General features: G+C 40.5%; 3 protein-coding genes across 6 annotated transcripts in view; 1 reads left to right on the forward strand and 2 right to left on the reverse strand.

The window, feature by feature from the left end:
* Positions 1 to 10,402, reverse strand: part of prrc2b (proline-rich coiled-coil 2B) — a 20,817-nt gene extending 10,415 nt beyond the window's left edge. The window contains exons 1-14 of the mRNA XM_020600841.1: positions 10,143 to 10,402; positions 6,775 to 6,952; positions 6,478 to 6,652; positions 6,134 to 6,236; positions 5,742 to 5,805; positions 5,460 to 5,603; positions 4,630 to 4,943; positions 4,326 to 4,450; positions 4,053 to 4,216; positions 3,824 to 3,911; positions 3,539 to 3,704; positions 2,405 to 2,729; positions 2,129 to 2,304; positions 325 to 533 (exon numbers count right to left, since the gene is read on the reverse strand). Of these exons, the coding sequence (XP_020456497.1) occupies positions 325 to 533; positions 2,129 to 2,304; positions 2,405 to 2,729; positions 3,539 to 3,704; positions 3,824 to 3,911; positions 4,053 to 4,216; positions 4,326 to 4,450; positions 4,630 to 4,943; positions 5,460 to 5,603; positions 5,742 to 5,805; positions 6,134 to 6,236; positions 6,478 to 6,652; positions 6,775 to 6,889 (2,168 nt within the window). The 5' untranslated portion in view covers positions 6,890 to 6,952; positions 10,143 to 10,402. The remainder of the gene's footprint in view (positions 1 to 324; positions 534 to 2,128; positions 2,305 to 2,404; positions 2,730 to 3,538; positions 3,705 to 3,823; positions 3,912 to 4,052; positions 4,217 to 4,325; positions 4,451 to 4,629; positions 4,944 to 5,459; positions 5,604 to 5,741; positions 5,806 to 6,133; positions 6,237 to 6,477; positions 6,653 to 6,774; positions 6,953 to 10,142) is intronic.
* A 2,368-nt stretch (positions 10,403 to 12,770) lies between these two features.
* On the reverse strand, positions 12,771 to 19,327 carry LOC109960628 (inactive phospholipid phosphatase 7-like). Of its 2 annotated transcripts, none has more exons than XM_020600856.1 (3): positions 19,130 to 19,327; positions 18,237 to 18,738; positions 12,771 to 14,740 (listed from the first exon to the last, which is right to left on the reverse strand). In XM_020600856.1, the coding sequence occupies exons 2-3, from the start codon at positions 18,712 to 18,714 to the stop codon at positions 14,352 to 14,354; spliced, it is 867 nt and encodes a 288-aa protein (XP_020456512.1). In that variant the 5' UTR covers positions 18,715 to 18,738; positions 19,130 to 19,327; the 3' UTR covers positions 12,771 to 14,351. The 2 variants fall into 2 exon arrangements, with proteins under 2 accessions (XP_020456512.1, XP_020456511.1); XM_020600855.1 differs by having other exon boundaries at positions 18,237 to 18,977.
* The window catches only part of fam78ab (family with sequence similarity 78 member Ab), a 12,717-nt gene continuing 8,242 nt past the window's right edge, over positions 18,469 to 22,943 (forward strand). Inside the window, exons 1-2 of one of the 3 annotated variants that reach the window (XM_020600854.1) lie at positions 18,469 to 18,532; positions 21,090 to 21,393. In XM_020600854.1, the coding sequence (XP_020456510.1) occupies positions 21,131 to 21,393 (263 nt within the window). In that variant the 5' untranslated portion in view covers positions 18,469 to 18,532; positions 21,090 to 21,130. The other 2 variants (XM_020600853.1, XM_020600852.1) reach the window with 2 other exon arrangements.

A 22,943-nucleotide genomic window follows, 5' to 3' on the forward strand; every position in this document is an offset into this window, starting at 1 on the left:
CCTGCTGAAAACAATCTGTTAGAACTGAGTTTTTCCACAGTAGAAAACTAGGGATGCACTGATACCACTTTTTTTCATATTGAGTACAAATATTTAACTAGAATAATTATACCATACAATTTTAATTACCATAAAAGGGCAGTAATTTTAGAGGCATTTTATTCTATGAGATCTTGTTTACTTTGATTGATTAAATACAATATACAATAAGAGGCAGGTGCTGAACCAAGGTAGTAATGGATTCAAATGGGTTTACGCAACGCATTGACCATGGGTAGAGTGAAGAAGAAGAGTTGAAGGCAAGTGCTTATTTTCTTGAGTTACTATTTATCTGAGGAGTGGACAGCACCTTGGTAGTAGTCCACAGGAGATCGTCCTTGGGTCATGCGGGCATCCATGAAAGGAGGCATCATCATCCAGCGGGGGTCAAATCCGAGAACATGTGGGGGATAGTAGCCCCGCTGGGAATGGCTTGAGCCAGATGGGGCAGGGTGACCCGACTGCTGCCAATGCTGCATCTTGTAAACTTGTTCCTATGAAATGTATACAACAAACACAGTTGTAACTTGTAAAAACAACATATGGGTATGTCAACCTATCCTTTAATACCACATTAATTCACATACATTGGACTAAAATGCCAGATTAATATCAAGAAAATAAACAAATTTGAACTTTTGTGTTTCACTCTTCATTCATCATTACCCTGCAACATTCATTATCACAGCAGCTGCTCTGTGAAGCAGAAGAAGAGGATCACTAGCCTACCAAGCAGGGTTGCAATGGTATGGGATTTTCACGGAATAACTGTCTCAGAAAATATCTGTTGAACTACTGTATTTTGCATCCAAGGGCAATGACTGATTATTTTCATTAGGGAACAATCTGCTTATTGACTGGTTTGTAGAACAATAGTGAGAAATGCCATCACAATGCTATAAATGATCATCAGAATAGTTGCTAATTTACTGTAGATGCATGACAATGCAGCCAGACTGACCATGTTTGTACCTTCACTCATACACACATGCCGTTTTCATTCCTTATGGGGGACTTTACGTTAACTTACATTCATTTCCTGTAGACTGATCCTAACCTTAACCATTTAACCTAACACCTAACCTCATACCATGTTGTCACCCTAAAATTCAGTAATTTGCTTGTGGGGACCACCCTCTGGTCCCTACAAGGAAGGCAGAGTCCCCACAGTGTAAGTGTGTTAACAGGTTTCGGTCCCCATAATGCAAGTAATGCAGGCACAGGCGTGCGCGCGCGCGCACACACACACACACACACGAGCCGGCAAAGATTGTGTTTGTTTCTGGGGTCCTATTGGGATCAGTCTGAGTCCTTTTGTAAGGCAGAAATTCACAAACGAACAGATAATGTCAAAAATGATCTCAACAGCACATTTTATGACCAGCGTTTATATGATCATACATTTTGTTTTGAATTAAAAGCTGGAGAAGTTACTATGTCTGCATTATGCCAGTTAAAATATGGGGTCTCTCAATTGCCTGCTTTGTTTAGTGTTACAAATCTCTTTTCATCTGTACATATACTGTTGTTTACCTATTTATCAAGGAGAAATTCAAATTAATGAATGCTGTTGCGGTTCATTGTGCTGTCGACTGTTGACAACACCGACATCAGGAGCTGTGCGCGTTCACAAACTATCCTCTCATTTTTAGGAAGAGGCCCTCTGGTTTTATTGTTCTGAAATATTTACAATTATGATGGGTGCAAAGCTAATCTAGAGGTACCCAAGATTAATATTAACATTAAAAGGCTGGAAATGAGCATGGCATGGGCTCTTTAATGTTACATCCCAGCATGCTATGGCAGTGTGACAATGAGTCAAAGCAGCTCAATAAATTTCAGCCATCATTAACTTTAAATTTACAATTGAGATTTTTTTTTTTTTTTTTACTGTGACATGTCAAAATGTCTTTTGGGTGACAGCTTTCACAAGGCTGACTGCCTTTCATGTCTGCATGGTGGTGAACCAACAAGCTACTTCTATTCACTCTTGAAAGCGCTCTTCTCACAATGCAGCAACTAGTAACACCTACACATTAGTCTGGGATTAAGACTTCACCAGTTACAATGGGCATCAGCTAACATTCACCTGTTGCTGTGGCTGCTTTTGAAAGCGCGGTGGGATGGGTTTGGGGGGATGACGTATAGTGTAGTCTCCTGAGGGGGAGGAAGGCTCTTGGCCATCATCTGCGCTGCCACGGTAGGCAGAGAAGCCATGTTCCCCACAGTAACTATGACCAGGGGAGCTGTCTGTGCGACACTCATCTGCAAATCATTTTGATCACAAAACATGATTAAAATTTGCTGTTTAAATCTACAGAACTTGTAGGACCAACTGTGCAGTTTTTTTTGTTTTTGTTTTTACCTTTTGTGCTATAATGCCAGCTGTCATGGTGGCCTTTACTTTGTTCCCTATTTGGGGAGAGAGGGGCTTCTTTACCCTCTCCCTCTTTCTGGCCCTCCGTCTGCCTTTCAGTCTTCCCAAGCTTCTCATCCAGCTTTTTGAGTTTTTCAGCACAGGCAGCCAGGCGTTCTTCACGGGCACGCCTCTCCTCCTCCTCCCGGCGTCTGCGGGCTCTCTCAACAGCCTCAGACAGCTCGGGTGACACATACTTTGCCCTAGCAGGAGCCTGAGTCTGAGACAGGCGCTGGTGATCTTCCTGGTCAGCCAATGGCTCACTCTGGTTTTTCTGTTGAGACCAGAGATGGAACAGAGGCAGTTTAAGAGGCAGGGCCACTCTTTTATATGCTGGGTTCCCTTCATGCAAACAGAGGACTAAACCCTCAAATAGGCAGGAATTTTTCATTTTGTTTTTGATTGTGTGTCTCTTTGTCTAAACCTTCTCCAGTATATATGAGAGTGATCAAAGAGCTTTGCAGTTTTTAAACAAAAAACTCCACATCCATTGCTTAAAAAAAAGAAGGAAAAACAACAATGACAGTTCTATTCATGTTTATGTTTTGTGGAAGTGTTCACAAGATGCTGAATTTCTCTAAATGATGGAAAAGGGGAGGAAGGATGGCAAGCAACAAAGATCCAAGGTCAGATTCATCCTCAGCAAATTACCACTACCACATATCACTAGACTTCAGAACACCCTAAATTACTTACTCTGCAAGCCCACCCACTCACAATGAGAACTTAATAACCTCAAAGATTCTGACAGAAATACAGATTGAAACACAGATAATCTGCATTTCCATTATGTGTCTCACATCATTTTCATTTGCCTTGCAGAGGTTTGGCAAGTGAAAAGTAGTCACACACATCACTATGGTTACTGCAAGGTCATCTCTCCCAATTCACAATGACAGTCTCACTCGGGGGCGTGTAAAAGCGTGCTGCTATTCATATGTTCAAGTACTGTTTTTTTTAATACTCCACAGCCACAGGATTTGAGAGGCTGATTTTTAACACTGAGTAACAGCCTAATCTTAGATAAGTAATCTCAAAAGAAGAAGATGAAAAGTGGAAAAACATGGTATAGTGTGTAGTTACCTGGGTTTCCACAGAGAGATATCTACCACTGCTCTTCCTGGGAGGCTCATGATGGTGATGTTGGTAAGAGTAACTCTCCTCAGGGCCCTCCTGGGGGTAAGATGTCTCACCTGAACTTGAGGACTGGCAGTCACGCTGGTTCTCTCTCTCCTTCTCCCATTCAGTCCTAAAAAGTAACAGATCAAAATTAAACTAAAAACCCTTTAAATATGACAAAACTGTGACAGTGACCGTTGTTCACTCTAAAAAGGGTGTTTAGAGCACTAATGAGGAAAAAGATTTCACCACATCTTGTTCTTATCATTTGATGAGTGTTCTTCTTCATCATCGCTGAACTTGAGCTTCTCACTATAATCAACTTCTTCATGGAGTCCTAGAAAAAAACAAAAGACCAACTGTCAGAAAAGTGGTGTAGTATAAGATAACAGGAGTAACCCATCTGTGTGCTAGCACTTGTTACTAACAAGATAAAAACATGAATGATCTCAGTCTGGTAGGTCTAGGAAAGACTGACCAGCCCATCCATCTTCACAGTCATTGTCAAGTTCATCCAGATCCTTCAGGTCCTCTGGATTAATGATGGCAGGGCGCAGTGGTCTGTCACCAGGCCTGCGAATAGGCTGAGAAGAGAGTCGTGGTGGAGCACGGACAAAGCGGTTCTCTCTTCTCACATCACCGCTGCAATTCCAGATAGTGCAAAGACAAATTAGCCATTGCCAGTTGCCATAAACCTCTTGGCCAATCTGGTTAATTTTTCGAACTGTTCTCACTTTATAAATGCACTTACTTGACAAGTTCAGGTTTGGCGTAGCTCTGTCGAAATGTTGGTTTGCTGTCAAATCGGGCTGGGGCTGCTACGGTGGTAGGAACGTGTTCTGTACCTGGGGTTTCACGTGTCTCTTTTGAGCACATCTGAAAACAGCAGGATGACACAATGTGTTCATAGTGGAAACACAATACGCCAACCAAAGGATATGAGCCGTTTCCAATTATATCCAAAAGTTGCCTGTGTCCAACAACACTGTCTTTGAAGCGTTTTTTTTTTGTACAAATAATGGCCGGAAAAGTCAAGAAAGTCATACAGCACTCACAAATGCGGGCAACATGTCATGGTAGACAGCAGTGGAAGTGTGGTAAAGCTGGTACTGCAGAGCAGTGGGGACAGCTGTTCTGCGGACAGGCTGAGCAGGTCGCAGGGATGGCTCCTTGGGGTCGAGGCCTGGTGACTGAGCTGTCACTGCATTGGATGAGGTTGTGCCAGTGGCAGAGGAGGGGTGAGATGAGGCTGGAAGGGTACCACTCTCACCAAGGGCAGTGGGCTTACCCTCAGGATCTGCAGGCAGGCCAGGGGTCAGGGACGAGGGTTGAAGGTTCCTGCCACCACCTTCCCTCCAGCTCGTCACATCTTAAAGTGAGGAGAGGGAGTTTTCCCAGAGAGCAATTGACAAATTCCACACGGACCAAATCAAACTGACAAAACTAAATTTAAACTGATACCACAGTGTTTATTTAACCTCACTACCATTATTTTTAATGACAGGAGTTAATTACATCGATAAGTCAAACAGGTCTCCCCTTACTTAAACAGCCAATTCAGAAAATCCAAAATTGTCTGTACAAAACCTCTATACGTAGTGCTAATTTCCCATCTGTCACTAGGAGCAATAGCTAAACTCAGGGGTTGTGGCTGCGAGTCAGTGTAAAATACATCAGCATGTTGATTTCCACTAGCTTGAAAAACACTTAAGTGCATTGTTGAAATTTATTTCTATTACCTAATCAGCAAGCCATTAATGTGTTTCAGCAATATCATTAGCTTCCAGACACCCATAAATCTCGCCACCAATCTAATATTTTGCTTTCGATCAGACAATAGCTTATCTAGGAGACTGCCAGGCAATTTTTGAGAGATGAGACTTACTCTGGGGGCGGAGGCTTGGTCCGGGCCCATACGACGGATCGAAGCCGCTTCTTTCCTTGCCAGCCCTGTCCTGTTCTCCAGCTGCCTTCAGAGTGGGAAATTCCTCGTGAGAGAAGGGCTGAAGTCGGTTTGAGGCCCTTGAACCTGTTGTCATTGAAAGAAGTGGCATATTGCAAGATGTTTATGCAAGTAGAAGACTGTTGCACTAACTGGTAAAGACATAAGCTTGTCATTTGATTTTAAACCAGTTCCACAATTTTAGATAAATGTGAGATGACTCACCATCTAGCTCTACTGCCTTTCCATTTAGCTGGGCCCATTGCTTTGGTCCACCTATGTTTGTGCTCTGTGGAAATGAAGAAAACCATGTTCATTATCTATGCAGTCCCAAGAAAAGGTAATGGCACTGTTTGTAAGAAAAAGCTGTTAGAAATAGTGTTTGTTGATATTTGTGACTCTGGTGAAGACCAGATCATATTTCATTGCCTAAGTTTAAACTGAAGTGGGTTTTTTTTCCCCTTTTTTGCTATCATTCTTGGTATCTATACTATACCCCCGTTTTATTTTAAGAAGTGCTCTTCAAAAATCTAGTACGTAACAAAAGCATAATCATAATATTCATGAAGGTAAAACTCAAGGAAAAGGTAAACCATAGTTACACATACTGTACACACCTCCTGGCTGGCTACCGGTGAGGGCTTCTGAAGATTGGAGACAGATTTCTGTAAAGCCAGCGGCGGCTGCAACTCCGGCAGCTGTGGTATTGACGCAACAGAACTACAAATATGAAAGAAAAAAAAAAAGACAATGGATTTATTTTGGGAAATTTTAACGCAGACAAAGGTAGTGAGTAGATACTGACCAACCTATACTGACAGACTGGACCTCTGAGCTGGTGTAAGTGCAACAACTGTCTCTAATCAGAAGCTAACAGCTTTGCAATGACAGTTAACTCCTGCAAAGACTTAGTCATTAGACAAGGGGTTAGCTGGTAGCGCATAAACATTTTGCCTGTTACCTCTTTTGATCGGGTTGTTCCTGCTTGTTCGCCCATCCTGTACCGTCTTTGGGCACAATAATCACGTTGGGATCGTTTCCTTTGTTTTCTGACTTCAAGCTAGGCAGGTGAGCGGGTGGGGGCATGCGCCGGGCTGTGGCCACTTTGCCAAGACTCTGCAAGCCATGTCGCTGAACTACTGTGACAGAAAACAGATAAAGCAAGGGGGCTGAGATGTAAAAAACAGGACCGAAGCAGGGTGACACAAATGTAAGGCAAGTAAATAAGAGGAGAGAAATGAAACAAAATCAACCTTACCTGTGTTTTTCTGAGTTTCTATTGATTTTCCCTTGTACTTGTCAAATAGGCTGAGTGAGGAATACTTGCTTTTCCCATCCTTGGACTTGGTTATTTGCCCCAAACGATCGGACATTGCGATGTAATGTCATCGAGTATGGAAATTTTTCTTTGCGCCTCTTCCCAGTGCCTTCTGATTCTACAAAGAGGAGAAATTTCACTGTAGAAAAAGAAATCTAACCTCACTAGTTGAAGACATTCATATACTACTACCTTGTGAGGGTGGGCATCGTGTAGATCTGTCAACACTGAATTTATTTTAAACTGTCACCCCACACACACACACACACACCCACAACATTTTGTTGCAATCTAGATGTGCTTCGTTTGCATTGTGAGCATCACAGGAGGCCATTTAAAAATAATAATAATCAAGGATAATCACCTTTATTTGGCCAAGTATATTACACACAAGGAATTTCCTTAACGGGACAGACCCAAGGCAGCCATTCCAGATTCGACCTTCCGACCCTCCGGTTAGGAGTCGACTGCTCTACCCATTGAACCACAGTTGCCCCCAATCACATTCATAGTCATGAAGTTATGGTTCGATAGTTTGTTTGCCTTCCCATGATGTTTTTTAATTAGAAGAAACCGACAAGTTTAACTTACTTTTAACTTTAACTTTATTGTCACTGTACCTTGTACAACGAAATTAAAAATGCAATCCTTCGATGTTAAAAAATAATCATAAACAATAAAACCCAACAAATTTACACACTCACATCCATACACATCTGACTATTGCACAGTTCCCGTAAGATCCCCTCAATCATTCAAATTTTAAGGTTTTAGCAGCATTTAAAGCAACAATAGCTCTCGGATAAAAATTGTTTCTTAATCTGTTTGTCCTTGCTATAATTGTTCTGTACCTTCTCCCCGAAGGTAGCAGTTCAAACAGACAGTGTTCAGGGTATGATGGGTCCTGCAGAATGTTTTGTGCTTTTTTCAAGCAACGGGAACTGTACCAAATAACTAAGTTATTTCCTCACACTGGTGCAGAATGCACATGCATGTCAGCAGGCAGATGGATTCTATGTATTCATATACAAATCATAACCAAAAGAATGAACAATGTGAAGTGACACCATTTTTACCATTTCATTAGTACTAGCTTTTCCATACATCAGGGCGCCACAGTGATTCCAAGCCTTTCAATTGTCATTACTCCTTGAGTGGACGTTTCGTATTAAATGAAGAAAAAAAAATTACATTTGTTCAGTTAATATCAGCTGCTAAATCTGAGAACACCTTGATGTCCATCTTGACCTGAGACATGCAAGGGGACGTTCTTTGGGTAGTATTACTGGTATTTTGTACATTACATACCAGCACTGAGTTGCTGTGAGCAGCTGTGATCTAAACCAAGGCTGCTGACATGCCAAAATGTCCACAGGAAAAGTAGGTACGTTTGAGCACTTCACTGTGATAGAGTACCTATTTGGAGCAATTTTCAATAGTCCACAATATGTTCCTGACAGCTTAACTAAAACCAGAAACCAATCAATTTTTTTTATTTTATTTTTCACTGACAGAAAATGGTTCACATTTAAAACTGTTGAAGTGGAGTGTTACTAGAATACAACTTCTCAGCTTTTCAAATATATTTCATCTAAGCTTTGAACACCACAAAATGAAACTATTTTTCCCTTTCTGCTGAGCTACTTTATACAACTGATGTGATGCTACTAAGACTGGCTTTGAATTGTAGCACAAATGTTTTAACAAGAACCATGTCCTCAAAACACCAAATTAAGCTTATATAAGCTATGTGCTAGTTCACATCTGACAAAATCCTCAAGTTACATATTTGAAAAACAGAAATTGTTAGCTTTCACACTTCTAATTACCAAACAGGGAAATGCAAATGTACGCCCAGCGAAACAGCAATGCACAGCCAACACTTAAAACATCTAACAATACAACCTTCAGAAATACACACAAGACAGACAGACAACCAAAAATATGCAATTCACTGATGTTTACCAACTGTACCCTTATTCAAAGTTGCACAAATCTCATATTTTTTGGCAAGAATATTTCAAATTAATGTAAACGCGTATGCCACAATAATCAGTGATGGCAGAACACATGAGCTAGGCCCTAACAGTCCACAGCTGATGTTTCGAGTATTTGATATACACAAAGATACACAAATACATATTGTAGTTTTGAGTACAATACCAGATCATCTATAACGTTATCGTAGGCCGCTCGGTTAAAACTCTGCATAAACGTTTCACCATAAAAAAAACATTACGTCGATCAGTGTCAATTTAGTTATACATTAAAAACGGATCATGCAATTTCCCCCCTACTTTAATATCAGAAAAATCCTAGTTTCTATCAGGCCAACCAAATTTCAGATTTTGTTATATGGAAGCTAGTGCCAGGATCGCTAATGTTAATTCTTGACTATTTGCATTTTAAACGTTATTTCAATGAGACAACAAAAAGCAAATAACACAAGTGCTAAAACGAATATAACGATACTGCTTTATCTTCCGACTGCAGGATAACGTTTGACATCTCGGGCGTTAGTTGCTTATATCACACTGAAAGCTATCTTAATGCTAATTCCAGCACAGGAAAACTGACACCAGTCAATTTGTTGCAGAAAAACAACAACGTATTTCAGGTAATAGCTGAGATAAAGAAACAGTGCGACCTTGGTAAATTTTGCAGACTACAAACGACGGTTACCTAACATTATCTTAAACTGTGGCTTAACAGATATGTCAAGTAGTACCCTTGGTGCAGCTGCTGCTATGCTAGCTGGCGGCTAAAGAAAAATAGCTATGTAAACATCAAGTATTAGCTACCAAGGTCCTGGTAGAAATGGGTTATTTTATATTATAGTCACTAAACCTTAGACCGTCAGAGACTGTAGGCACAGGTAAACCATTGCTCTTGTCTATTAAATATACCATGAATAAATAACAAAACTGCCAAATGCTCTAAGTTAGCATCAGCTAGCTTCGACAGCTGCAGCTGGTTCGAAAACTAGCGAAACGGCAATAGCGTTAAACTTCCAGGCAAGTGTTCCGAAACAACCCTGGCAGGCCGGGGGGTTTCGGTGCATTTAAATGTGATTAAAACTTAATTTGATTTCAAAGACAATTTTGTGTAAAATCTCCGCAAAACACTCAACCCATGTTAACATTCTCCACCGCTATTGGCTTTCAGAACGGCCGGACGACAGCGATGGGAATGTAGGACAAGGCGATTAAAAATGGCTGCTGCCCAGAACAAAGCAACAATAAAACTGGGCAGCGGAGCAGACAAGCTAAAGCAAAGCTTTGACGCAGTCATCTGCATCCATAACTCACCGATTCAACGACTTATGGTATGTTCTGATCAGTGACAGTGTTATAGTTCCACAAAATGTTGTGTGTTGAAAGGATGGATGGCGATTGTAAAGCCCGATCTCCGTAGGTTTAACCGATGAGCAGTAATATTGCTGGGGTCCTACCCGGCCTGAGAATGAACAGGGGAGTCAGCTGTAGGCTGGATCGGCTCGGCTCAGTGCGTCATACGTCACCAAAAGACGTACGCGCCGCTACTGGTTCATTATCCCGTTAATTTTCCATCCACATTTGTGTCTTTTATGTATATAAACGTAAAAAATGTATAAATCTCATTGCAGGAAAACTCTAAAATACACCCTGATATCACAAAAATATTTGCATTTATTTAAAAAGACAATGCCATTAAAATAAAAAATAAAAAAACAGTAATGAGGTAGACTACAACAAGAGATAATTTGTCTATTGCATGTTTATGCTTAATAAAAAATATAACCTTTCATGTTTAGTCTCTTTATTTTTTTTAGCATTTTAATTTAGAAATAGTTTCACTGTTTAGATTTGTGCTGTTTTAGTCATCTGTAAAATACTTTACCTTTATCTAACTTCTATCCTAAATTACATGGGCCTATTAAAAATATGTCTTTTATTCAGTTGACATATTTTCAAAGTTCTGTGACACCAGTGTTGAGAATACTCATAGAAAATTAAGCAGTGAATGTAATGTAATTGTAATTAAGCAGAAATGTATTTGAAATGACACAAAACCTAACAGTACCTTTTTAAAATCCTATTTCTGCAGGTAAACTATTGCCACATAATGATCCGCTTTCAGTAGCTTTACCTGTGCTTATGTTCATATCAGACAAATAGGCTCTGGAGTAACTGAAGTGTGTTCAAGTAGATTTCTCTAGAGGGAGCCCTTGTCTTACCTTCCCCACCCACTCGTTTCAGGCCCCACACATCTCCGCTGTTTATCACCAGCTACTGGATGTTTTTTAAACACTGTCAAGAATTTCGGTGTTGCTCTTGAAAATAGTATATTTACTCTTTTTAATATTTTTGGTTTCTTGTTTTAATTTTTCTCTTCTCTCCTTATTCTCTTTAGCATCAAATACTTTAAAGTTGGACTAGAAAAAAAGATCAAGATAATCAGTGTATGTAAATGTAATGTTTTGTGAAATTACTGACTGTGATCTTATACTGTAAGATATATATTTCTAGTTTGCCACTCAAAACAAAGTCAAGTCGATTTCATTGCCAAAGCCAATTTTGAATTATGACAAAATGCTTTTATTAGTCTTTAGATGTAGATGAAAAAAATGCAGATTTCATGGACACTCACCAGAGTTTGAGATGTTTGTCATTATAACATGCAGAGAGCTACACACCTGCAGCACATACAGAGGTCAGCAGCATCTGGAAAGTTGTGTTGTCTAATGTTACCTCTGTCTATTTTATTAGAGCATGACACAAACAGAGCATAAAGACACAACAGTAGGAAGTGTGGTGTCTGTTGAGTCAGTGCATTTGGACCCCATACAAACAGGCTTGCAAGCACTATCAGCACTTACTCACAGTGATATTTTGGTTACGTGCTTTGCAGGGTTATAGAGGCCTTGATTTTGGTGCAAAATCAAACAAACCTGGATCTTCTAACAAGCTGTAATTTGGTATTGTTGCTCATGTTTTGTGAGGAAGAAAAGCACTCAAAGTGAAGCATGCTGTACTGTTATTTCACCCTGAGAAACTGTCAAAAAAAGACTCCATATATACCACAATGTTAAGTTAGGCTACTGCAATAACTGCTACTATCACTTTTTGCACATCTCCCTCTAAATCTGTGTGTGCACACATATAGATGTTGCATTCATGTGGAAACTTTGCCCTGATGGTGGCCTATTAAGGACATGTCCTAGTTCACACATGACCAGGTAACACATACTGTAAAAACATGACTGCTGAAACGTTAGTGAACTGTTTCCAACTGATACTCTCTGCCAAAATGTAGTTTCAATGAACTTTTGAACTGTTTCAGAGCACACACCAATGCACTGCTGTTACTTCCTGTCAAATTTTGTGTGATAAGATTAGTGTGACAGGAAAGCACTGTCAAATGCTGTGTAACACACATATTTGACAATTTGTCATAAATTATGTTTCACCACTACATGAATGTTTGCTTTCTGGGTCATATCTTAGTACCAAACAACTTGGTGTAAAATCATATTCATGCAGTTAATCAACAACCATAAGACAAAGGCTGAAACATACAGTATGTGAATAACAAACCACCGAGGCTTTTATGTCAAGTAAACTCCAACATTGCACACTGCAAGAGAGAACTTTTGTAGCAACGCAGCTGCGCTGGAACTGCCAAAATGTAGGTAGTCAATGCTCAAATTTTTCTTAGATTGATCTTAGTACAAAATGCTGCTCCACGTGAAAGTATAGCCTTACTGTTCGATGAGTAAGAATGTATTTATATCATTTAATTTAAACTTGGAGCAAGTGAATATTCAAAATGGTACCTAGAAAAAGGTAGAGAAAGGAAAGTTAAATGCCATGTGGATACTAGTTCCAGCCTTTAAAGTCCCATAAGAGAGCACGTTTACCACTGACTGGAGGAGAATAATGACCATGTCTGAGGTTTCAGCACTTTATTATTCTTCTGCTGACCAAGCTGTGCACCACGTGATGCCTTACAGTCCATATGATGTTTGATGCAATCAAAACAGTTTGCAATGCTTCCTTGTGGAGTCAGTCAATTCATAAACATGATTTATCATCACAAGCATCATGGCAGCTTGCATAAAGATTCATTTAAATTTCAGTTTAAAGTATTTGTAAAGGCTTGTGGTGTAAAGAGAGCATGGTCACGGTTAAAGAACAAATGCATTTCATTGCCAGTCCACCTGATTTTTTCACTAAGCTGGAAAAACAAAGTAAAACATGACACAAAACAAATGAAACTAATGTACTCAAAATACATTATACACCAAACTTAGTTAAAAAAATCATTTCATTCAAAAATAAATAAAAAGCATTCAGAAAAAAGGTAGAATTTCTTGAAAACTTATATTTTGCTTTGTATGCTGACACTCCCCCACGCACAAACACACACTTTACATGCCTTAGTTGTTTAGTGGAGCATAGAAAGGGTATGGCTGACAAACCTCAAATATCTGTTAGGCCAATGTGCAGCAGCCTCTAATGAAAGAGGCTGAGAGAAATATCTGGTATGATAAGAATTTAAACTCAATTAAAGGCATGTTGAAGGAAATTATATTTGACCATACTGTATGTATATGAAAGATATTGGGCAGCACAGTGGTGCAGTGGTTAGCGATGTTGCCTCACAGCAAGAATGTTCCGGGTCCGAGCCCAGGTCTGTCTGTGGGGAGTCTGCATGTTCCCCCTGTGCCTGCGTGGGTTCTCTCCGGGTACTCCAACTTCCTCCTGCAGTCTAAAGACATGCAGCTTAGGTTGACTCTAAATTGCCACTAGGAGGGAGTGTGAGTGTCTGTGGTTGTTTGTCTACATGTCAGCCTCCCCAAGTGTGACATTTGTTTTACAAAAATAAGTTCATTATGTGGTTAATATACAGCAAAAAAAAAAAGAAAGAAAAATCACATCATAAATATACAAACATAATAGTCCTGCCAGTTAGGAACAACGTGGAATACCCAAACAACGATCATGAGTGCTACATACTATATTACAACCTTATACCAAACTGTATTTAGTGTTCAACATGGGTTAAGTATTTCACTATTGCAAAACGCAGTTAAGAGGGAAGTGGAAGTAAAAGGAAGTAAGATGGTAAGGGAAGTGGAAGTAAAAGGAAGTAAGATGGTAAGAAAGAAGAGCCACACAGACTCAAGAGATTATGCACTAAATAGAAAGGAGGTGCAGTTACAGATTAATGTTACCCGAATTCATAATGTATTCAGTTTACAGTTGTTTTATTTTTCCCTTTTCTATCAGTTCTTGATTGAAAAGGAGGAGCAGTAGAGGTGTGTGAGAATAAATCTGACTTATGATTATAAGATCTGCATTATAAAGGTTTTGTAAGGTCATGTGACCTGTCCTTGGTGTTACATGCAAGCCGGCATCTGCATCTCTCTTCACAGTCTGCAGTAAGAACTGGACAAAACCTACCTAGGTTCTTCACATTGTACGATGAGTGTATCAAGTAAGCCTTGTGTACTAGCATAGCCTTATAGCAAAAGTTCAGACAAAGGGGCTCCAGCTGAGCGTTCCTATAGAAATAAGAGTCTGGCAGGTGTTTGATGAGAGCCACACAGTCTCCATCAAACTAAAGTGGAGCATACCCAGTGCAAAGCCACACACCATATCAGTTAGATGGTGTTTCCCCAGCAGCACCCGGGACATGCCCACAAGGAAGGCCCACAGCACCAACAGGATACGAAGTGGCACAGCCAGGACCAGGTGAGATAGCAGGAACTTGGAGACCATGGCAGCCCGGCTGGCATGAGCGGCAGGGAAGGAGTATACGTCCATGGCAACCCAGTCCAGGAAGCCTGGCATCATCTCCCAGGGTCCTCTGCGCTTCACTAGTCTCTGGACTCCAGCCACAGTCATGACATCAAGGATGAGAGCTGTCACAAAGAAAAAAAAAGGCTTTTGAAGGAAACAATGCATGTTGACATAGTGTCACCTAGACAATAATGGTGGTGGTGAACTTATAAAAATCCTCTGCTTAAGTTAAAACTACTGATACAATATGAAAACTCTATTACAAGTAAATGTGCTACATTCAAAATCCTATGTACAGAAGTATTATTAGTAAAATTTTCTTAAAGTACAAAACAAAAGTACACATGCAGATGAATGGTCCCTGTCTATTATATATCACATTATTAAAATGAAGCAATGTCTATATGTCACCCCTCATTGTAGATACTAGTTGATGTTTAAAACATTAGTTGTAGAACGTTCAAGTAAAACATGATTTTTCCTCCTCAGATAGATTAGTAGTGTAAAAGAGGTAAATATATCATGCTAAATGGGGCGTTCAAACTTTAATAGCTTCATATTATGCCCAGAAATACCCCTGCCATCACCATCTTTAGCTTCTGTTTGCCATCATTACACAAACTTGTCTAAATAACTGTCAGTTGTCTGACATATTGGTTATGCTGCCCTATACTTCTCATGCCACTTGTCTATTCACTAACCTAACGGGGCCATTTTTAAAAACTTCCATTAAAGTGAGGCGCTGTCATTTTCATGCTCACTGGAAAAATGGAGAAGTGGGCAGGCCTGTAAACAATAAGGACCTATAGACAATAAAAGTGGTGCAGCCCCATGGCGCCCTGCAGTCCACATCTCATAAGTACTGAGTGGAGGCAGAAAGTGAGCCAAGCAATGACACATCATATTATCTGCTATAAGCACAAGCTGGCTAAGGCAACAATTCAGTTTGCCTTAGAAGATATACCAGGCATCATCAACACATTAAATAACCTTTTCTCAGAAATGTGGAGATGACTGCACAAAATTATGGCTTTATTTTTTGTGGTAGCTTTTCAAACAAATTTCATCATAACCTGTGCTGGCAGACTGTTAGTTCCCTTTCTCAGTCAGTACTTCTCTTTTGCAGTTGGTGCTGTCAGTGTAGACTCACTGAAGAGTTTTCTGTGTTCCTATATTGTCAGGACTGAGAGCACGACCGCAGTCAGCACAGTGTACACTAATAACACATCTGAAGTCAGCCTGCAGTCAGTCAGCACACGGTTATTGATCATACAAAAATGATTTGAGCGGCTAAACGCTCTCCATCAGTTAGTCAGATCATGGGTGCTGAACTCAGATTTACTGTTGGAGAGGAACCTGTTAATGGAAACTTCAACACCAAGAAATACCACAGGTGACCTTGTATTATGAGGAAATCTCACAGTGCCCTTCTTTCTTGCAGTACCAAGCTAAGATGAAAGAGTGCTGGCACAATGCTTTTTTCCCACTGCAGCAAGAGTGCGAGAGCTTAGTCTGTTACTGAATCTGACTGAGTCAAATGTAGACCACATATGACTTTCAAAATATGCTGGACAACGCTGAACTTGTGTAACATTTGTGCTGATGTCCTGTCTTCTATACAGTAAAATGATGCAGATGTGCTACTGCCATTTGCTGCTGGGCCGGTAGCAAACAGCTGGTCAAAGATGCTGATTAGAATGTACCAGATGCCCAAAACAAGTAAAAAGCTGCTCTGTAGCTCTGAGTGGTACTGCAGAGCCGGGTTCCTTTCATATCAGTGCAAACATGACCTGGTGATGTATCTTTGTTAGTCACCATCCATCCAGGCCTCAACTGCATTGTCCTTAAAAATGCATAAATGAAAAAATAAATAACATCAACAATTTTTGTACTATTTTATATGAAGAGGTCAGCTGAAGTTTCCAGGACTACAGATCTGATGTGACATGGGTTAAAAGCATGTGTAAAATAGCAGCTCACTGAACCATGTTTTAATGCTCGAAACAGCTGTATTTCACTCCAAGACTAAAATATATTAAAACTGAATATACATCACAGAATCTTGTACTGTATGTAAACTGGTCTGCAATCTGTTGATATGTGTGATGCTACCTCTTCTTCTTCATGCAAAAGTTGACTAATAAGTGCAAACATGATCTTATCATTTTAGCACAATGTTGATCTCTGTTGAGCAGTTGTATATGTCTCTCCTACTCTTTGAACGGAGTTTAACTCCATTATTTTAGGTATGGAAATTGAACAGATAGGCCAGTGGAAGAACAAAATCACACACATGAAGAAACCCGAAAACACCAAAGCCAAGCTACACTGCCGGTGATAACGATGGGAACATCCTCTGCACAGTCAAGGTCTGCTTCTGGAGTGTCCAACATGCTTAGTAATGACAGATCCAGTCATTACGTGACTGGACTGTTTTCTAAACACTATATGGGAAATACTCCTTCACAGCAGAGTTCATATGGTCATAGGAGTGAAGTGAATTAAACCAATCCTGTGCGACCAAACCTGATTGATTACATAAAAAAATTTCAGTCAGCGATGAATATTAATTCCCCACCCACTATTAAGTATGTTCACCTGACAGACCTCAGTAGAATGGCAATCACCCTGGACTAACAAATAATAATAAGCATTTGGGGCTGAACAGTATCCCAAACACAACACAGCAGTGTCCCAGATCCAGAGATTTGCTGGCTTTCGAGCTCAGTGCAGCTACAGCCAGGAGATTTGTACTGCTTTTGGTCAATAATCTGTGCCTGGGTTGAGACTCTGCATGCACGTGAACATGTACACTTGCCTTCACTACACACACAAACCCACACTGGTCTCTCAGTCATTCTGAAAATGTCCAGCTCATGTAGTCTTTGCTGCAGAAAGATGTACTGCTGCTATTGCCATTAACAGCAACAAAGACATTTTTCTGTATAGCCCCACTGGACAAAACTCTTAATTTCTGAATATATATGAGGGATTTTGCACTGTTTACCAAACCATTAGCTTCTGAATAAACCAAATACAAAAGTCAAGTGTACTTTTTTGTGCATCAAGAAAAAAAAGTACAAACGACACAAAGGAAAACGACTCTGTACAACAGACCAGCAATACATCCTGTCCTATACACACCAGAGGTCAGTTAGTCCAAAAAGGTTGTTGGGAGATACAATATATTTTGTCACAACTTTCATTAATGAACTTACAACCAAGCTTCATGAGAAGGTAACAGTAAATAAGATTTATATCATTTATTAAGGACTCATCCATAAGAACACTTTTCATGTTGTCAGGTAAAGAACTACTTCTCATTCCTTGATTTATTAAACCATAAAAAAGATGTACTGTAAGTTATAACTTGTAAAATATGCCTTGCCAAAAAGTGCTACCCACACTTTTGCAATTTACAAAGCACATTTAGAAATTAGCCATGGCGTTTAAAACTATGTTCTTCAGCCTATGGAATTTTAGACAAAAAAGTATGTAAATGTGCATCAGTTTCATCCAGAAAAGCCAAAAGATTGTGAGTGCAGATCATTCTAGCTGAAGAAATCACATAGTGCATGTGGTGCGCTTTAGGGATGAACTGCATGTTGTGACATTTACCAAGCAGAAGGTTGACCAGGACCTCTTGTCCAGCCAGAGTGTTACTCCTTGTGAGACAGACGATAGTGCCAATGATCCACGTGATGCCATGCCCTGTGAGCGCTAACAAGGCGACCATGGAGCGGCAGCCTCCCCAGGAGGACGACGTGTAGGCGCACACTCCCATGCGCTTGGACAGACAGATGTCAATGGCGAGTAGGGAATTCATCGCTATTCCCTTGAATGAAGGGTTCAGCTGCATGCAGTCTTCTTCTGGCATTCTGTTGGTCTCTCTCTTGTCCTTGCCGCCACTGTCGGTAGGTTCTTCACTCTGCTGGCTTGTTTGGTGCTTGATTGGACCCAGTCGCCTTGCGCTGCCTCGGCTCTTAGAGGGGCCAGCTCCGCAGAGGGGCTGATGGTTCAGGGACATAAACTCAGGTCGGCTCAGGACGCTGTTTCTCTCCCGCGCCCTGGCTCTCACGTTGTAACTTGAAGGCATGTTTGGACAGGGCCAAGTCCCCCTCTGTGGGTGTAATAGCTGATTGTTATTCTCCGAAAGATAATTCAAATGGAACAAGTTAACCACGACAGTGAGATGTCCCAGGATAGACCCCTTGCGCACAGTGCTTCCCCTCCTGTGGCCTTAATAGATATATTTAGTCTCAGTGGAATGTGTGATGGCCATGCTGTTTATATCATGCGAGCAGGGAGAGTGTATTGAATGTCATTTGCCTCGGCGAATCCACTGAAACCTGAGCAGTGCTGGAGATAAAATACAACACGAGCTCTTGTTACGCCACTGCGCAACTATAGAGCTAACAGGTGCTTAACTGCGTGTGCTACCTTGAAAAACAAGCTCAGTGTACAAAACGTAAAAGAAATGGGCGACGCAAGACTCGGTGTTGGCATCTTACCAGGCGAAGCGTTAACAGCTAAGAACCGCACAGCATCACTCTAAATCCCTCTCTGGTAACACCTCAGATGTCCTGGCAGCGATGAAGGGGGATTCTACTATCACGCTGTGGGGGCAAAACCTAAAGAAAAGTTAACAGCCAACCAAAATCAGCAACAAAGGTTGAAGACGCGACAGCTCAGCAAGCGCAGCATTTGGTTCTTCCGTGCAGATTTGACGTAGTTTACGCACAATCCCGATTCAACGTCTGCGGTGCGCTCTGCTGTGGCGCGGAGTTCTCCAAGGTGCTTAAACATAGAGCGACAAGACTGGGGAGCATCTCTTCATGCTGTCATCTTTGTGGAAAATGGGGAAGGATTTTCAAATACTAACTAAGTAACTAAATCAAATAAATAAGAGAGTAGGTAAAGTACCTTGTTAGTTAACAAATGACAGCCTACAACAAATTCACAAAGAGCTGACAAGACTTGACAGCTATAACACTGCAGAACAAACTGTTAGACCACATTGATTATTGATTACTACTTATAATCACTGATCACGTTAATTTGGCCCACCCCTAGGGCTCTTGGCACAACGAAATGAAATCCAATAAACTATATTGTTGTATAATGTTGATGTGAAGAAGAGATTCTTATGCCTACATTTCCCAGCAGGCTTGCGGCGCGGGGCGGAAGTGTCGTCTCTAAGATACTAGGGCTATAAAGCTCCTTTCCAAGCAGCTGAAATAGACCAGTGCGTAACGGGGTGAACCTGCTGGTAGCGATGGGACGACGAGTGACAGTTTGTGCAGGAATTCAGGCTGAACGGCATCCCATCACTGACAGGACTGCAACTATCGACTCCATCTAACTATGTGACAGCTGGCATCTCACCTTTCACTGGCGTTATAAGATGTTTTATTGATTTATCTTTAAATTAAGAATGGATCCGAGGAAATGGGTACTAAAGTTGACCCGACGGTGTCCTTTGGATATTGCAGTGCTCCGTCTCAACCTCGACTAGATTTAAATGCCTGTGGACATGCTACCGTCCTCTCTCTGCGGGACAGTGAAATAATTTGCAGCAATTGACGGGAGATGCAGGTGTGAAGAAGATAACGGAATTACCTCTCTGACCTAAGGACTGTGCCAGCCACACTTTCCAGTGAACAGTTTTATAGGTAGACTTCTTTTTGCATGTTGTTTTTGCAGGCTAAAAATAGATCACAATTTCTGCAATTGCAATGCACGAACCCTTGATCCGCAAATGTTGGATTGGCGCAAAAACGTTCAGTAACGCTCTTAATTCTTTTACGTACAGCACACTTTTTTGTTATGATGAACTAAAGCCTTTGCGAATTAAATTCACAGTAGGCAGCTCTACTTAGTGTCTGAGCTGCCATTTGTCATTTCTTACTGTCCGGCTTAACACTTTTGAAATAGCCTCTGTCACCAGCTTGGCATAACGATTTAACTACTGGGTTTAGATGATAGCCCGTGAATTATAATAATGTAATAAAGAATCACACAAAAGAGAATTTGACGCCGATATGTAACATCAGTAGTTTGTTAATTATTTAGCTGATCATTAACCTCAACCTTCTATGCACACCTTTCCAATGGATGCATGTTGCCAAAAGGTCAAGTCTTTTTACACTTGACAACAGCACATTCAGGAAGCTGTAACTTGTATCTTGACAGCATGAAAACATCAATGCACGGATAAGGAGGGTGTACCCGCGCTTGTGTGTGCAGTTGCTTTTACGCACCGGAAAGCATGTGCTCTACAAATACGAAGAATGTTTAGGCCTCCCTTCTTCTTTTCTGAAAGTAGTTTTGGATAAGTATGCATGGCCTTTTAAATGAAACATTCAGCTATAAACACTTTTTATTTTGCTAAGCATGTTTGGAAGAAAACATGTTGCGGATCCATCTTTGGTGACTTTCTTGCTGTTTCCATGCGTCTTTCTTCTCCCCCAGACATCTGGACGTTGTTAGGGATTGTGTTGCTATTTAATGCAATGGGCTGTATCCAGAGTATCAGGTGTAAGCCCAAGAGTTTCCGAGACAGTGTCGTCGTCCAGGAGGTGAAAACCTGCATCGATTCCAACCTCACCAGCATCGACGAGTCATCCAGCGTGGTCCTGCGATACCGGACACCACACTTCCGAGCTCATGCCCGTGTCCTGGTGCCGCCAGTAGCCGGCCACGAGACGTGGACCATCGGCTGGATTCAAGCATGTAATCATATGGAGTTCTACAATACTTACGGAAACAAAGGGATGTGAGTAACTGAGTTCTTCTTACTGTGTTCAGACTTTGACGCGCGCCATTGTTGGGCGATGCGTGTGTTGAGCAGAGACAGGTGGAGACCCATTATGGATTAATGGGAAATATTTTGAAATGAATAGAGACTGAAATGCTGAAGTCTTTAAAAATTTATGCTGCAACTGACAGTTCTGCCACAATCAGATTATATAATCTTTGTTACTTTGAAAATATATTTTGTTACATTAAATGTCATTGTTTCCTTCCGGGTTTCATACTGGGATCACTGAAGTGATATTCTTTATGACAAGAAACTAAATGAAAAGTTATTAGAGCTGCAACTAACTTAATAACACTAGCTACTAATCTGCCAATAACCTTTTCCACTGAACAATAATTTTGGTGCATAAAATCTGGAAAAACCTTTGAATCCCCAAATCCAAATGTATGCAGTTTAATCTAAGATAAAGAGGAGCAGCAAATCCAGCTGTTTGAGAACCTGAAAACTCTGAATGTATTTCACTATTTTTGTTTGAAAAATAAACAAAACAATTCACTAGTGATCAAAATAATTGATTTATTTTCTGTTGATTGGCTAATCAATTAACCATTTAAACTACATGTAGAATTTAAAGTTTGAAATTTCAAGGGAAATAAATTCTAGAGTAAACAATTCAAGAAGAAACTTTTTGGATTTCAGGAAAAGAGTCCCCCCTCAGCACGTTATTCACTTACTGCCAAACTCTAAAAACGAACACAGGAGGGTAACAGAAAGAGTCAGTGCCAGAAGAACACCAGCATCAGTCTTTGTTGTCCAATCAAAATATTACATATAAACACCTGCTTTTAGGATGATGAGTAAAGAATATTTAGAAAAGTAAGATAAATGTGCTCGTCCATAAGTGCACTTACCACCCACTGTTCCACTGGTGCTACACTATAGTACTATGGAGAACTATAACAGACTGCTACTTTGGTGAAAAGTTCCAAAAATACAGGGAGCTTGCATGATTAGAGTGTTTTTATTATTTTCAAAACAAATTCTCTGTCATAAAAACAACCCAGGTACAATGTTCAACTCTGCAAAAACCTTTATCGATGCCTTTAAAACAGTCTGGCTGCCCAACAATGTAAAACAAAACAAACAAAAACAAAAATATGTCCACATTTATTACTAGGTTCTACAGATAACGTCTTTCTGTTTCTTATTTCTTAGTGTGTGTGATAGTGCTACAAATATCCTTACATCCTGTACTGGGTAACCACAAGCTGAAATACACCCAGAATATGCTTTATCTGTAGACATTGCAGCAGAGGATGTCTGCGTGCTGCATGGCTAAGATTAGAGACTCAGTCTCCTCCCCAGCACAGCCCTGTGTGTTTTCTGGGTAACAGAGAAAGAGAAATGGTGAGAATGTGATAGAACCCTCAATTACACTCACAAACTCCAGCGTGATCACTGCCTTTTGTCAGCTGTATTTGTGTTTACAGTAATTATGTCTTGTACTGTGAACATTTTATCTTGGTGAAGTTTAACTGTGACAATCTTTTGTCAAAGTTAGTTAT

The sequence above is a fragment of the Monopterus albus genome, unplaced genomic scaffold (assembly GCF_001952655.1).
Source record: "Monopterus albus unplaced genomic scaffold, M_albus_1.0 scaffold49.1, whole genome shotgun sequence".
Lineage (NCBI taxonomy): Eukaryota > Metazoa > Chordata > Actinopteri > Synbranchiformes > Synbranchidae > Monopterus > Monopterus albus.